This window comes from Delphinapterus leucas, chromosome 15 (genome assembly GCF_059928025.1).
Source record: "Delphinapterus leucas isolate spDelLeu-1000000601 "Yukka" chromosome 15, BTC_Dleu_Yukka2, whole genome shotgun sequence".
NCBI lineage: Eukaryota > Metazoa > Chordata > Mammalia > Artiodactyla > Monodontidae > Delphinapterus > Delphinapterus leucas.
In genome coordinates, this window is record NC_143143.1 from 26,095,787 (window position 1) to 26,112,493 (window position 16,707).

A 16,707-nucleotide genomic window follows, 5' to 3' on the forward strand; every position below is an offset into this window, starting at 1 on the left:
TTTGCCTTGGGGACTCTATAGGAAGTAAAAAGATAAAGTTGGGAGTTGTTGTTTACTCATATTAATGTTCCAGCACCTAACAAATGATGTGTTATTGTCACTCAGAGAAAAGTTTAAATAAACGAGTGAACAAGAGAACCCATAATACACTAGGAACACATCTTCCTACCCAGCTTCTGATTGGAGAAGGCCGTGCAGACTGCTTTTTCCCTTTTGAACAATATAAGGCCATGCTTGGAATACTTTCACTTGCTTTGCTAAAGGTCAGGCAGGGTGGAATGACATTCTTTTCATAATCATACCAGCATCCAGCTTATTTTATTGTCTTACCTGCTACTTAGAGTGAAAGAGCCATCCATATGAAGGTGGGAGTAGACTGACTGTGGATGCCTTGGAAAATCTCAAGTCAGAAGTCCATTCATGCTTGCCTAATCACATATTTTAAGGGAAAGTAATGTAAAAGGAAGTCAAACTCATGTGATGCTACAGAAATCAGTATTCAGACCACCCTTTTTTGAGTGTTAATCAGTTGTCAAATAGTTGATGTAAAGAATCGGGGAATTCTTGGGAATGACCATGAGGTACATTAGTTCATCATCTTAAATGAATGATTCTAAATTCTTGGAAGGAATTAGTTTCTAGTTTGCTGTAGTCACAAATTACCCCCAGAAGAGTCTTCAAAAACCAAACCAGGATGCAAGAAGCATGTGGTTTCTTGGTGTCAGAACATCTGGTAGGTGGTCCTCTGTTCTCAGGGAGCTGAAATGATGTTCTCCATGTCAGGAGCAGCCCATCAGGAAGTACCTTGTTCTCTTCTCCTGGTAAAGCCATCCTAGTTGATTCATCAGATCAAATTGTTAGTGCTAAAGCACTAAATGGAGATGATTTTGAAACTCGTACTCATTTGTATTAAAACAGTAGCCTTCTGTGTCTTTAAAAAACTGTTGCTAATGAATATGATAAAAGTGTCCACAGGTTCCAATTCAACCATAAATTTATTTTTGAATAACCATTAGCAATATTTGAGTCTGCAACCCTCATAGTAGCATCTTTCAGGATAAACATCTGTAATTGATTTCAGTGGCAATACTTCACCAAGTAATAAGAGTACTATATTTTACCTTGTTTCAGTATAATCCGTTAATACTCATAAGAATAATATTTACTTTATTGATGCTACTTTAGAATCATAGCTATATTCTTTAATTCTTTCCAGTTGAAAAGCATAAATTCAGAGGTTTTGATTTGGGTCTTGTCTTTAATTTTTCATCTCATCATTAATTTGACTAAATATGTAATGTGAATGTCCATTTAGGATAGCTAAATTAGTGAATATAGTGATGCTATTAGAATTTAGAGTAGCATTGTCCACATGGTCACTAGGTTTCTTTCTGTTCTCTTCTTTCATCCCTAGTGTCTCTCCCTCCGTTAGCGCAGGTCATTTGGCTACAGTGGGCATCAGATAAAGTTTGGGTGCCCAAGCAGAGAGGGAGAGTTGGATCCTTTCATGAGTAAGAAAACCCCACCTACCCCTTTCCTCTCTCATCATTTGTGAAACAGTAGTTTACTTCCAAATTTGAGCCTGTTCAGTTGACATTATGGAGTTTATTCCTTCTCAGGTTGGGTTTACTGGGTTTATGAGAAAACTAGGAACAACCAAGGATGACAATTTCCAAAGAGGTGAAATGTCTTCCAAAACATGTAGGATTAAGATACTCATGCTAGGGCTTCCCTGGTGGCGCAGTGGTTGGGAGTCCGCCTGCCGATGCGGGGGGCACGGGTTCGTGCCCCAGTCCGGGAGGATCCCGCATGCCGCGGAGCGGCTGGGCCCGTGGGCCGTGGCTGCTGAGCCTGTGCGTCTGGAGCCTGTGCTCCACGGTGGGAGAGGCCACAGCAGTGAGAGGCCCGCGTACCGCAAAAAAAAAAAAAAGATACTCATGCTATAAAATTTGTTATTCTGTCTTTGAATTTTTTTTCTTATGTGTCATTTCTACTTACAAATGCTAGTAACTGTGGAATACTGCACTAATTCATGTGAATGGAAGCGGGGGCTGAAGATTAGTCTAGATTGTAGGAGATTCTTTTTTTTTTTTTTTTTTTTTTGCGCGGTACGTGGTCTCTCACTGTTGTGGCCTCTCCCGTTGCGGAGCACAGGCTCCGGACGCGCAGGCCCAGTGGCCATGGCTCACGGGCCCAGCCACTCCGCGGCATGTGGGATCTTCCCGGACCGGGGCACGAACCCGTGTCCCCTGCATCGGCAGGCAGACTCTCAACCACTGTGCCACCAGGGAAGCCCCCCGCCACCGCGTAGGAGATTCTTTTTTTTTTTTTTTTTAATTGAGATATAGTTGATGTACAATAGCAGATACGTTCTTTTAAGGAATGAGCGGCACCTATAACTGTGTGAACAACAGTGTTACCTGATAAAGCCACATACTTGTGGAGCTGGAAGGGACCTGGAGGTGATCTAGTCCACCCTGCACGATGTTACAAAGGAGAACTGGGGAGGGTGTGGTCAGAGAAACTGTGTCTTACTCAAGGTCACAAAGCCAATTAAGTAACAGAGCTGTGTATACCCATTTAACATAACCAGACAAGTAGTGATTTACTGTTGGCATAGTGGTTTGTCACACGTTAAGTGGATCTTTGTGAAGTCCTTGGCATTTTTTTTTCTTTTAAAATATTTTCAATGAAATATTTGAGCATTGCTTTTTAAAGCCAAATAATATTTTTTAAAATTATAATAAAAAGCAGCAGTCCCCTGCCACCCACATTCTGTCCCTCAGAGGCAACCAGTTTCAAGTTTCTTTTGATAATTTACCTTGTTTCCAAGTAATGTACTTATTGCCACTTCTTCATTTTTCTGTTTATCCATTGGCTTGCAAATACAGTAGTCTAGTCCATTTTTATGATCCTGTACTGTGTGCAAAGCAAGAACTGCCTGTTGTTTTTAAAGTTTTCCTCAGCTCTCTATGTTGTCTCTGTTTCCTCAGAGTTTTTCCTCTCTGAATATTGGTCTGTTTTGGTTTTTGTCTATCGAAGCCTTTCTTCAAAAATGTGACTATTTGGGGGCATCCACTACTTAAGAAAGAACTAGAAAGGGATGAGAAGTTCTTGGAGGCAGAACTTACTGATGGTTTTGCTCTGTAGAGTAATGAGATGAGAAGCTGGCTTTGTAATTATGTATCTTTTCTCTGAGGCTTATGCTTTTCTTTAGGGCTTGTGCTTTTTGCGATCTACTTAAGAAATCTTTGGCTAAACTAGGGTCATAAGATTTTTTTTTCTATAAGTTTTATAGTGTTTTTTGGTTTAATGTTTAGGTATACGATCTATTTCAAGTTAATTTTTAGGTACAGTGTGAGGCATGAGTACAAGTTCATTTTTTTGCATATAGGTGTCCATTTGTTCTGGCACCATTTTTTGAGAATACTGTCCTTTCTCTGTTCAATTACTGTACCTTGACTCCTTTGTCAAAAACTAGTTGGCCATTTTTGTGTGTGGTCTATTTCTAGATTCTGTTGTATTCCATTGATCTATATGTCTTTCCTTAGACCAGTTCCACATTGTCTTGATTTATAGTAAAGCTTTTTTTTTTTTTTTTTTTTGGTACGTGGGCCTCTCACTGTTGTGGCCTCTCCCGTTGCGGAGTGCAGGCTCAGCGGCCATGGCTCATGGGCCCAGCCGCTCCGCGGCCTGTGGGATCTTCCTGGATCAGGGCACGAACCTGTGTCCCCTGCATCGGCAGGTGGACTCTCAACCACTGCGCCACCAGGGAAGCCCTATACTAAAGCTTTATAGTGAGTCTTGAAATCATATAGTAGATCCTTCAACTATTTTCTTCTTTTTAAAAAGTGCTTATTATTTTTTTTTAATTTATTTATTTTTGGCTGCGTTGGGTCTTTGTTGCTGCGCGTGGGCTTTCTCTAGTTGTGAAGAGAGGGGGCTACTCTTTGTTGTGGTGTGCAGGCTTCTCATTGCAGTGGCTTCTCTTGTTGCAAAGCACAGGCTCTAGGTGCATGGGCTTCAGTAGTTGTGGCACACGGGCTCAGTAGTTGTGGCTTGTGGGCTCAGTAGTTGTGGTGCATGGGCTTAGTTGCTCCACGGCATGTGGGGTCTTCCCGGACCAGGGCTCGAACCCATGTCCCCTGCATTGGCAGGTGGGTTCTTAACCACTGTGCCACCAGGGAAGCCAAAACAATGCTTATTCTAATTCCTTCACTTTTCCACAAAAAGTTTAGAGTCAGTCTGTTGATTTGTACAAAAAGCTTGCTGGGACTTTGATGGGGATTGTGTTGAATCTATAATATCATTTTGGGGAGAATTAACTCTATTGAGCCTTCCCACCTATGAACATGGTGTATCTTTTCACTTATTTAGGTTTTCTTTGATTTCTCATATCGGAGTATTATATTTTCCATTATGCAAATTTTACATATTGCTTTATTGAAGTTGCCCCTAAGTATTTTACTTTTTGATGCTATTGTAAGTCATATATTTTTAAAGTTCAATTTCCATTCGTTCATTGCTAATAGAAAGAAATGCAGTTGATTTATCTATTTTGACCTTGTATCCTTGGATCTTACTAAATTCACTTATTAGTTCTAATAACTTTTTGTAGACTGTTTGGTATTTTCTGTTTAGACAATCATATCTGTAAAAAAAGGCAATCGTATTTATCTCTGTCCATTGGACCTTATGAATTTCATTTCTTTCTCTTGCCATATTGCACTGGCAAGGGCCTCTAGTACAGTGTTGAATAAAAGTGGCAAGAGCCAACATCGGTGTCTTGTTCCTGATCTTAGGGCAAAAGCATTCAGCATTAAGTATGATACTAGCTGTAATGACCCAGTTCTTTTAGAAATTGATTTTCTGATTTGCAGCTTGGGGGAGATAAGCCTGACTGCTGGTGCTCTGGGTACTGATTGGTGGAAGGAAGCTGGAGACCTCACTTCTCAGTATGTGGAGGATGCTACTTCCCCATTTAGAAAGTTCTTAAGTGCTTGATCCCACTCTCCACTGCTGGACTTGGTGCCTCTCTGAGGGGATCAGTTTCTCCAGAGATAAAACCTCCTGTCCAGCTCCTATTGGCCTCGGGGGAATGCTAGTCCCCTGGCTTCACAGGGACAGGGGTGAGGATCCTAGGACAGCCTTTCCCCCTGTCGGCGTAGCACAGTCCTTATCATCTTATCATCTGCTTCTTCCAGGGATCTGGTGCCTGTTATTTGCTGAGACTTTGCAGGGTTCTATCCGGTGCATCAGCTTTTTATACAGCACTTAGATTTCTGTTCCCCCTGTATTGCAACACTCTTTGGCGCTCTTCTCCTTACTTGTCCTCTCCAGAGAGAGTGTCTCCGAGGTGAGCTGACATCCCATCCTCTCCTGCTGCCTCTCCTGTTCTCTGTGCCTTTGTAAGGATATTTCTGTCTCCCTACAGATAAATACCTGCGTTCAATTGGTCGTGTTTAACTTCCTGGAAATTTTTAAAAAGCAGTTTATTTTCTAAAGTATTTGGGCTTTTGGTATGGGGAGGAGTCGTTTTGGTTTGATTATATTACTGGCATGATTAGTAAATCCTTTCATTGGAGCCAAAAGTAAATTTTAGTTGCAAAATTAGATTTCATCCTAGCCTCTGAAAATTTCAGATGTTCTGAATTCAGCTCCAATTAGTTGTATGTTGAGTGTAGGTTCTTAAATTTAGGAATTTGTATTAATGTCTTTCATGTTTGTTATTGATTAATCTTTTCTGTGTTGAATTAAAGTGAGTTAGCAATAAGGGATTGTTTAACCAGGTTCAAACCACATTCTTATAAAAAGTTTTTCTGATTGAATGCCGTGGTTTCTTTGTAACCCAGAACCAAGTTTTCTCTCCTTTAGGCTAATTTATAAATAAACTGAGTAGTCACATATACAACACATTTGTATATTCTCTCCACCCCCCACCATTCATTCCACAAGAGATGTTCTTTATTCCTGGGTACTATCATACAGACATGCCGTACTTAATGTTGATTTTGCTTTTCAAACTCAACTTCTTTATTAGAAATAAGAATCACAGTTGATCAGCCATCTCTAAGGAATTGCCTTCTGAATTGGGCCTAGGCTATCTGACATCCTCCCCTCATCCATCCAGACCGTGCCCAAAAACACAGGAACAGTCATGCTCGTGGAATTTGAATTCAGCATGAGAGTTTGTGAAAACAATAAAAATGCATTTCCTAGCTCCCACTTCCCCAGATTTTTCCAGTTCCTTTTGCCCTGGGAAGATGGGGTGGGGAGCAAGGCTGTGAAGCGTTTCAAAGAGCACTCGGCTTGGAGGACACCCTCAGATCTACCAGACCAGCCACACAACCTGGGGGAAGTCACTCATTCTGAGGATGAGGTTTCTTGCCTGTAAAATGGGAGTGAAAACACATGTTCAGCTTCAAATGATTATAGACAAGTATCAAATGAGAGAATTTTGTAAACTGGGCGGCCCTTTAAAATGAAAGGTGGTTATTATTTTATCCAGCAGCATGAACTTCCCAGCCAACTAAAGGACTTATTCTGTCTTTAAGACTTACTTGAAAGCTACGGGACTAAAAACCGTGTGGTTCTGGTGTAAGAGAAGACAAATAGATGATGACACAGAATAGAGAGTCCAGTTTGTGGTCAGCTGATTTCCAATAGGGTTGCCATTCACCAGTTCCTCCCCGGCATCTCTGGGGACATTTATGTGTTATTCCAAATCATGAGAAATATCAGTTGAGAAATTAAGATAAAGGGGCAAAATCTGTGGAAATTAAACTTTAACCATCAGCATAGGCATTAGTTCAAAGGAATTCTCTGACATAAAGTTGAAAGCAAGCATGGAATCACTGTCAAAGATTATGGTCAACATTTCTGAAATCAGGACAGGAGCAGGTAGGAGAGAAAGGGCCACAATCAAATCAGTCATTCTTGCTTGTCACTGTTGCCATGTTGTTAAGTGTGTGTTTGTGGCCTTGTCTGCTACTAACAGTGAATCATTCTTGTAAATAAGAATATATTAACGAGATTACATACAGCAGTACACTTTATAAAAATCCTGCGAATCTTGTTCCAAGAAGTAAGTTTTGGAAGCAGTCCTTAAATTGGCAGTTTTGAAACATGTACTGTTAACCTTGCTAGGATATCCGAATGTTATGTTGTCTTAATAGAATCCAATAGTGTTTCAGTGTTTGAATATTTGCTGTAGGCTACAGTTCTTGGTAAATACTTTTATAGACGAAATTCAGAGACAAAATGTAAATGTCACTGTGGAATACTCCAGTATAAAATCATTCGATCTAAAATCTGAATTAGGACAAGCGGTATCAGTTTTAACAGCAAAACGAAAATCAAGGCAAGCAGACAAAATATTTTCATCTCTAAAAAAGGAAATGAGGGACTTCGTTGGTGGTCCAGTGGCTAGGGCTCCGCACTCCCAATGCAGGGAGCCTGGGTTCGATCCCTGGTCAGGGAGGTGGATCCCACATGCTGCAACTAAGGATCCCGCATGCCGCAACTGAAGATCCCGCATGCCACAACTAAAAAAAATTTTTTAGATAAAAAAGGAAATGAGCTAATATAAAGCAATATGTAGTTTAACACCCAACTTGTATTTGCTTTGGAAACACTTGGAATAGTTTGATCAACATCAGCATAACATGAGAGAATCTTTTCTCTATCTGGAATATTGTCTTGTGACCAATATTAATGCTTGTGTGTTTTAAAATCTCATTTAAGAATAACTTTTAAATAATAAACATCTGTGACATCTTTCAATTTTTAACTGATATTTATTGGCCATCTATTTAGTGTTAATGTTTTATTCTTTTAATGTTTTCTGTTATCAAATGTCTGTATCAGGTAGAGATTATTTTTACATGTTTTTGAAATATGTAATTTTGTCATAGTATATTGGTTCATAATAATAGTAACCCAGGGACTTCTCTGGTGGTGCAGTGGTTAAGAATCTGCCTGCCAATACAGGGGATAGGGGTTTGAGCCCTGGTCCGGGAAGATCCCACATGCCACATAGCAACTAAGCCCTTGTGCCACAACTACTGAGCCTGCGCACTAGAGCCCACAAGGCATAACTACTGAAGCCCGCATGCCTAGAGCCCGTGCTCCTCAATAGAAGACACCGTAATGAGAAGCCTGCACACTGCAACGAAGAGTAGCCCCCGCTTGCCACAACTAGAGAAAGACCACGCCCAGCAAAAAAAAAAAAAAAGTAACCCATACATTTATTATTATATCTTACTTTACCGAGCTAACCCCTAAAATTTTATTTATTTATTTATTTATTTTTGGCTGCGTTGGGTCTTCGTTGCTGCGTGTGGGTTTTCTCTAGTTGCGGCGAGCGGGGGCTACTCTTCAGTGCGGTGCGCGGGTTTCTCACTGCGGTGGCTTCTCGTTGCGGAGCACGGGCAGCAACGTCCGATGGGAAATATAGGGTGTATGGGGGCAGATAAGCTCACTGCTGGGACAGTGGACTAGGTGGAAGAGTGCATGTCATGGAATTCATTAAGGTGAACAGATACTGTCTTTGCAACTCGACTGCCTTGTGGAAGATAAAGCTAGAAAAGCCGACGGGGACCCAGATGACAGAGGGTCCTGGTTGCTGTGCCAAGCAGTTAAAATTCAGGTTGGCGGTAGAGAGCCGTGGAAGTCTTGCAGCTGGGAGTATCTGATCAAATCTCTGCTTTGGAAGCAGTTTGCTAACATTGGGAGGAATGGGTTTGAAGGGCAAGGGAGGCTGGGAAGAGTAGGACAGGGGGGACTAGCCAATTAGGATCCTGTTTTAAGAGTCAAGGGGCAAGATAGGAAGAGTGCCCGGCAGCAGCGTGAGGAAAGAGCTGGAATGGTGGCTGAGAGTAAAAGGAGCAGTACTGGAGGGCGTTTGGAGGTGTGGCCCATGGGAGGTGCTCATCATGTGGGTAGAATATTGGTTAAATGAGGGGATGAGCTGACGGGCTCAGGCACTGAAGAATGAAGAGGAACAGGTGCCGACTCCGAGGGATCCTTTCCAGCCTGGCTGTCTGGAAAGGGACTCTGTTGTATCAGATGAGACATTCTGTTAATGGGTCAAGGCAGCTTCTTCCACGTATCTCTAGGCTGGCGATATACTTATTAGTCATGTGTAAGCACACACAGAGTTCAGCCCTAGATTGTGCCACAGCAAGCAGGCATCAGAAAATATTCCTTGAGGGAATTCCCTGGTGGCCCAGTGGTTAGCACTCCACGCTTCCACTGCAGGGAGCATGGGTTCAATCTCTGGTCGGGGAACTAAGATCCCGCGTGCCGCACAGTGCAGCCAAAAAAATTAAATTAGAAAAAAAGAAGATAATCCTCAATGAAATTTACTTTTCCTTATTTGTTTAAACATCATGCTTCCTCCAGCTTGTTTTGTTTTGTTTTGCTTTTAACTTGGAAATAATTTCAAACTCTATAAAAGTCACAAATATTACAAAGAACACCCATATATTCTTTATCCAGCTACCTTGATTGTTAACATTTTGCTGTTTTTTGCCTTGTGTGCACACGCTCTCTCTTCCACCCTTCCCCTTCCTCTCTCTGTGTATAAACACTCTGTGTTGCCTTCTCTCCCTTTTTCTCTCCATACCGCAGCCCCCAACACACTTGTTTTTTTCTGAACCATCTGAGAGGAAGTTAGATACATCATGGTCCTTAATAGTTTCTTGTATAACTGTAGTATAGTTATCAACCTCGGTAATTTAACATTGATATAATACTGTAATCTACTGTTTATATCCCAGTTTTATTATTTGATCCAATATTATCTTTATGGCTTTTCCCTCTAGTATAAGATCCAGTCTGTCATAATGTGTTGCAGCTAGTTTTCAATGTCTCTTTGGTCTTTTTTATGACAACAACATTTTTGAAGGACACCAGCCCCTCACCCCACTTTTTTTCAGTAAGGTGTTTTTCCTTTGGGTTTGTCTGATGTTTCTTCATGATTATGTTCAGGTTATACAATCCTGAGTAGAATGTGCAAAAGTGATGCTATGTCCTTTTCAGGATATCAGTCTCAGGAGAGACACTTTAAGACCATGGAAATAGCCTACTCTTCATCAAAATATCTCCCCTGATTTAGCACCTCTTGATGATTTTTGTGTCAGTCATTCTTCACGTGATGGTTGCCAAAGAATGATTTGCCAACTCCATCTCTCTCTCCACTTTACCATTTCCTAGTCAGCATTCAACCAGGACTAAGAGCTCTCCCTCCTCTCTCTGTCTCTCTGTATTATGTATCGGTATAGATCCATGGATTCCTGTTTTTTTCAATGGTTTAGAATTTATTATTGCCCCCTAATTATTTTGGTGCTCAAATATTTGGCCAGTGGGAGCCCTTTCCACCTGGTTCCTACATCCCTGTGACATGCCCCGTCATTTCTTGAGCAGTTTCCTACTTTCTGGTATTGCAAGATGTTCCGGACTCATTTTGTGCCTCTTTTACCCCAGCCGAGCTCATCTTGTGCAACTTTTACCCCAGCCCTGTAATCAAGCACTTCTTCGAGGAGCCCTGTGTTTTTTCAGTGGGGTATGGTTTAGACATTAAAATCTGGACACTAGATGTGCTTATGGCCATTAGGTTTTTTGTTTTTGTTTTTTAGGTCCTTTCAGTGGGCAGAGCTGGGAAATAGAGGCATGGATATACATAGATACTTCCCATACACATATGCGTACACATAAACGTGCACACATACACACATACTTATTTTAGAAATCCCAAGCCCGGACCTATATCTCCAGTTCCATTACATCCCCACAGCGTTCTCCCTTGCCTTCCCCCATATCTGTCTTCCGACTACATGAATACATTTACTAATTTGCTGAGCATTATCATGTATCCAAATATTGTCAGAATTGCTTCACTCATTCAACTACAGAAGCAAACTTACTAAATAGTTCAGGATTTTTTTTTTTTGGTATTCCCCCCGACATTTCACCCAAGACTGGAATAAATTGCCCTTTTGCACTTTGCTTTTTTCACTGGAAATAATTTCATATCTGTTCTTTGAGATCTTCATTCTTTCTTGTAACTGCTTAGTTACATTGACTGTACATAGCATAGTTTATTCAACCAATTTCCTATGCTTAGACATTTAGGAACTTGGCAATAATATATCATAACAACAAATAAAGCTGCAGTGAGTAATCTTGTACATAGTATTTTTGCATTGTTGGAGGTGCATCTTCTGAATTCCTAGAAGTGGGATTGCTGGCTCAAAGAGTAAATGGATATAAAGTTTTGTTAAATAGTGCCACATTCCCTTCTGTAAGAGTGAGTTGTACCATTTTTCATTGTCACCAGCAATGTATGAGTGCCTATTTCCCCACTCTCAACAACAGAATATTTCATCAATCTTTTGGATATTTTTGCCAATCTAGTGGGTGAGAAATGATATTTCAGTGTCATTTTATTTTGCATCATGAATGGAGTTGAACATCTTTTCATATGTTTAAGGGGTGTGTATGTTGTGTGTGTGTGTGTGTGTGTGTGTGTGTGTGTGTGTGTGTGGTGAGCTATTTATTCATAGCTTTGCCCATTTTCTTGTAGGATTTTGGGGTTTTTTCCTTCAATTTTGAGTGTTACTTGTGTATTAGGGACATTAGCCCTTTATCTGTGATATAACAAATATTTTCTCCTGGTTTGTCATTTGTCTTTTGACTTTGCTCATGTTATTGATAGCCATGCAAAGGATTTTTATGTGCTCAAATTTATAAATCTTCTTATAAATTTGGATTGTGAGTTATAGTAAAGCCTTTTTTGACACTCAGGTTTTAGAGGAATTCATCCATGTTTTCCTTCAGTATTTGTATAGTTTCATTTTTCACATTTAGATATCTAATCCATTTTGGTGTTTTTTTCTTTTTTATGGGTGAAGAATGGGCCTAACTTATCTTTTTCCTGTTGTCCCACCACCATTCTTTTGGAAGTCATCTCTGCCCCGGTAATTTGAGATACCACCTTTATCATCCGCTAGATTCCTATGTGCAGTTGGGGCTATTTCAGGACTTTGTATTTCTTGAAGTACTTTGAATGCTGGTGGTTCCAGCTGAGTTTTCATTAAACATTTACATCTCAGAGGCTGCTAGGTTCCAGGGTTTACAGCACAGAGGAATATTTAGGCCTCTTACCCTTTCACAATGGATAGGTGTGTCCTTACTATTTTCTTACTTAACACTTTCTGAATTTTCCAAATTTTCTGAAACCAGTTGAAAATTGTTTTAGTCTTTAAGAAAATTTTAAAGGTATTATCAGTTTTTAAACAGTGAACTTTAGCATAAATTTCTAATAACCCTCCCCCCAAAATACTACCTTTGGTATTCTCCTTTTCTTCATATCCCCTCAATAAAAGATGTTTCCAAAAGCTGCATATAACACAGGTGCAGAGATGACAGTGGGAGGCTGGCCAGCCAGGCTTAACAGGCCATCTGCTCTGAGCTCTCTCTGTTCTGCTTCCTATGGCTTCTGAGCACCACCACCTTCTTCACATGAGTGAGGAAGTGTAAGGAACAGGGAAGAGTAACATTGCAGAACTTGAATCATCAGGTAGCCTGAGTTTTTTGTTTTTGTTCTTGTTTTTTAATTTGGCTGCGCCGGGTCTTAGTTGCGGCAGGCAGGCTCCTTAGCTGTGGCATGCGAACCCTTAGTTGTGGCATGCGTGTGGGATGTAGCTCCCTGACCAGGGATCGAACCCTGCCACCAGCGTTGGGAGCTCAGAGTCTTAACTATTGGACTACCAGGGAAGTCCCCCAAGTTTTTGATATGTGACATTTTAAAGCGTTCACTTCGGGACTTTGCTGGTGGCACAGTGGTTAAGAATCCGCCTGCCATTGCAGGGGACACGTGTTTGAGCCCCTGGTCCAGGAAGATCCCAAATGCCATGGAGCAACTAAGCCCGTGCACCACAGCTACTGAGCCTGCACTCTAGAGCCCGCAATCCACAACTACTGAGCCCACATGCCACAACTACTGAGCCCATGTGCCACAACTACTGAAGCCCGGATGCCTAGAGCCCGTGCTCCACACGAAGCCACCGCAATGAGAAGCCTGCGCACTGCAATGAAGAGTAGCCCCCGCTTGCCGCAACTAGAGAAAAAGCCCACTCACAGCAACCAAGACCCAATGCAGCCAAAAATAAAGTAAATAAATAAATATATTTAAAAATAAAATAAAGCGTTCACTTCCTAGGGAGGGCTGACACAGGAGCTTGCTAATGTTCTCTCTCTCTCCCTCTCCGCACCCCACTCTGTGCCTGAATGGCCTCCCTTAGGGGGAATGACTAGATTCTTTATGCTTTTCATAACGTGGGGGCTATAAAAAAAAAAAACCTGTTTATAAGACTCATTTAGAGGAGACAGGACTCACACTGGCCCTGTGGTCTCTGTTATTATCAAGTTCTGATTCAGGGAACATATTTTCTTAAGGAAAATCAGGACGTGTAATCTGATCTAATTCAACATGTCAAATCCTATAAAGCTTTTAAAATGAAGCCAGGTTTAATTATAATCTTGACAAGTCACCTTTTTGGAATGGAAGAGAATTATATGAAGGTGGGGTATACCTTTTAAGTGTATTCAAATGCACGAGCGGTGTGACAGCCGGCAGACTCAAGAATTCTCCTGCTCTACTGTGTATCCATCAGGCAGCATGCAAGTAACAATGCTATCTTGTGATTTAATGTAATCCAGACTGTTATTTTGTTATGGTCGCTCTACTATTCTACTCTTCTGTTAGGGTAACTCTATCAAAATAAAGACCAGGAATTTTCTTAAAATTTTTTTTCTTTTAAACACTATGAACAGCTTAGATTTGTGTATATCTGTGCACAAGCCTGGTGTAGAAGTTTCTTCTGAATAAGCTTGTTGTGGGTAAACTTTCAGACTTCAGTTCACAGTAAGGTCTTTAACTTGCACCTCCAGGCAGCAGCTACCCATGTTGTTTGATTGCTAGTTAAGTGTTAATAGAATTAAGAGTGTTAAAATATTTTTATAGGTTTAGTCTTCCACCTACTCTCAACACCTTTCATGTTGTTCCACTTGCATTTCAGTCTCACAGCCACCAGCACAGTAGGAAAGAGAAATCTGAGTCCCAGTCAAGCAGAAGGTGTCCTGGAGGCCAGAGTATCAGGGGAGATTTCTGACACTGAGCTTGAGCAGACAGATCCCTGTGCAGAATCCCTCTCAGAGGGAAGGAAAAAGGCCAAGAAATTTAAAAGGATGAAGAAGGACCTTTCTCCGACAGGTGTGTATTGAATCTCACTAAGGTTCTAGAGCTGTGTCTTCTTTAATGTTCTAGAGCTGTGTCTTCTTTAATGTTCTAGAAACTCTTATTTTGGGGGAGAGATTATAGCAGGGCTTCAGTCGATAACAAAGCCCACGTAGCCTAAAACGGGACCAGATGTTTTTCAGATCATTTTAATTTAATTTGAGGAATCTCCGAAAAGCCCTGGCTCTTGATAGAGTGAGGCTTGGTGGGGGCCTCCTTGTTAAAGATGGTTAAGTCTGTTTTGGTAACCTTCTCTCTGTCCTCCACGGTTTAGAGGTTTTGCTGATGTATGTAAAGTCACCTCAATATTTTAAATGTACATGTGAATTTGCACAGAGGCCTACTCCTACATGTGTTATTTTCAGTAGCAGAGTTTTCACTGTTCCCAGCAAAACCCCAGGCCACCTGAATTTCTCTCGTAAGCAGAATTATGTAAGGAGTAAAAGAAACAGGAAATGAACACATGTTGTATGCCTACTGTGTGCTAGACACTGGAGCCTTCTCTTTCCTGATTGAATTTCATTCTCACAACAGCCCTGACATAGGGACTCATCCTTGTTTTAGTGATGTAGAAGTCTGGACTCAGAGAGGCGAAGAAATATGCAGGTCCAGGTAGCTAGTAAGAGCAGAATGAGAAGGTGAGCCAAGTCCCATATCCTCTCTGTCCCCCAGACATGCTGTGGAGGCCCCATGAGCTAACCCAGCCCTTGGTGCACAGACCCTCTGCAGGACCTGAGTACCAGGCAAGGAAGGGGCTTGCTGGGAAGCCAGCATCTGTGAAAGGCCCTGCTCAGGAGATCGGGCCAGAACCTGGTCAGCTAGCAGACATGGTGACAGAAATTACAGCCACTGCTGACCAGGTGTTTGCTGATGACCCTGCACTGCACTTCATGCTTTTATTTTTTTTATCTTTATTTTTTCTGTTTTTTTTTTAAGCCAATTTATTTTTTATACAGCAGGTTCTTATTAGCTATCTATTTTATACATGTTAGTGTATATATTTCAATCCCAATCTCCCAATTCATCACACCCTGCTTTCCCCCCTTGGTGTCCATACATTTATTCTCTATATCTGTGTCTCTATTTACGCCTTGCAAACCGGTTCGTCTGTACCATTTTTCTAGATTACACAAATGTGCGTTAATATATGATATTTGTTTTTCTCTTTCTGACTTACTTCACTCTGTATGACAGTCTCTAGGTCCATCCATGTCTCTACAAATGACCCAATTTTGTTCCTTTTTATGGTGGAGTAATATTCCATTGTATGTATGTACCCCATCTTTTTTATCCATTCATCTGTCGATGGGCATTTAGGTTGCTTCCATGACTTGGCTACTGTAAATAGTGCTGCAGTGAACCCTGGGGCGCATGTGTCTTTTTGAATTATGGTTTTCTCTGGGTATATGTCCAGTAGTGGGATTGCTGTGTCATATGGTAATTCTATTTTTAGTTTTTTAAGGAACCTCTCCTTAGTGGCTGTATCTATTTACATTCCCACCAACAGTGCAAGAGGGTTCCCTTTTCTCCACACCCTCTCCAGCTTTTGTTGTTTGTAGATTTTCTGATGATGCCCATTCTAACTGGCGTGAGGTGATACCTCATTGTAGTTTTGATTTGCATTTCTCTAAAAATTAGTGATGTTGAGCAGATTTTCATGTGCCTCTTGGCCATCTGTATGTCTTCTTTAGAGAAGTGTCTATTTAGGTCTTCTGCCCACTTTCTGACTGGGCTGTTTGTTTTTTAACTATTGAGCTGCACGAGCTGTTTATATATTTTGGAGATTAATCCTTTGTCCGTGGATTCGTTTGCAAATATTTTCTCCCATTCTGAGGGTTGTCTTTTCGTCTTGTTTGTAGTTTCCTTTGCTGTGCAGAAGCTTTTAAGTTCCATTAGAACCCATTTGTTTATTTTTGTTTATTTCCATTACTCTAGGAGGTGGGTCAAAGAAGATCTTGCTGTGATTTATGTCAAAGTATGTTCTTCCCATGTTTTCCTCTAAGAGTTTTATATTGTCCAGTCTTACATTTAGGTTTTTAATCCATTTTGAGTTTATTTTTGTGTATGGTGTTAGGGAGTGTCCTAATTTCATTCTTTTACATGTCGTTCAGTTTCCCCAGCACCACTTATTGAAGAGACTGTCTTTTCTCCATTGTATATCCTTGCCTGCTTTGTATAGATTAGTTGACCACAGGTGCATGGGTTTATCTCTGGACTTTCTATCCTGTTCCATTGATCTATATTTCTGTTTTTGTGCCAGTACCATATTGTCTTGATTACTGTAGCTTTGTAGTATAGTCTGAAGTCAGGGAGTCTGATTCCTCCAGCTCCGTTTTTTTCCCTCAAGACTGCTTTGGCTATTCAGGGTCTTTTGTGTCTCCATTACAAATTTTAAGATTTTTTTGTTC

The 16,707-nt window shown here is 40.9% G+C and overlaps 1 protein-coding gene across 5 annotated transcripts in view; it reads left to right on the plus strand.

Annotated features, from left to right (window-relative positions):
* The window catches only part of PARN (poly(A)-specific ribonuclease), a 161,549-nt gene that overhangs the window by 130,016 nt on the left and 14,826 nt on the right, over positions 1-16,707 (plus strand). For 3 of the 5 annotated variants that reach the window (XM_089896128.1, XM_089896126.1, XM_022552174.3), the window contains one exon: positions 14,082-14,275. The exons of 1 other annotated variant lie outside the window; for it this stretch is intronic. In XM_089896128.1, the coding sequence (XP_089752254.1) occupies positions 14,082-14,275 (194 nt within the window). Of the gene's footprint in view, positions 1-14,081; positions 14,276-16,707 lie in introns of those variants that run through there. One more of the 5 variants, XM_089896130.1, reaches the window with a different exon arrangement.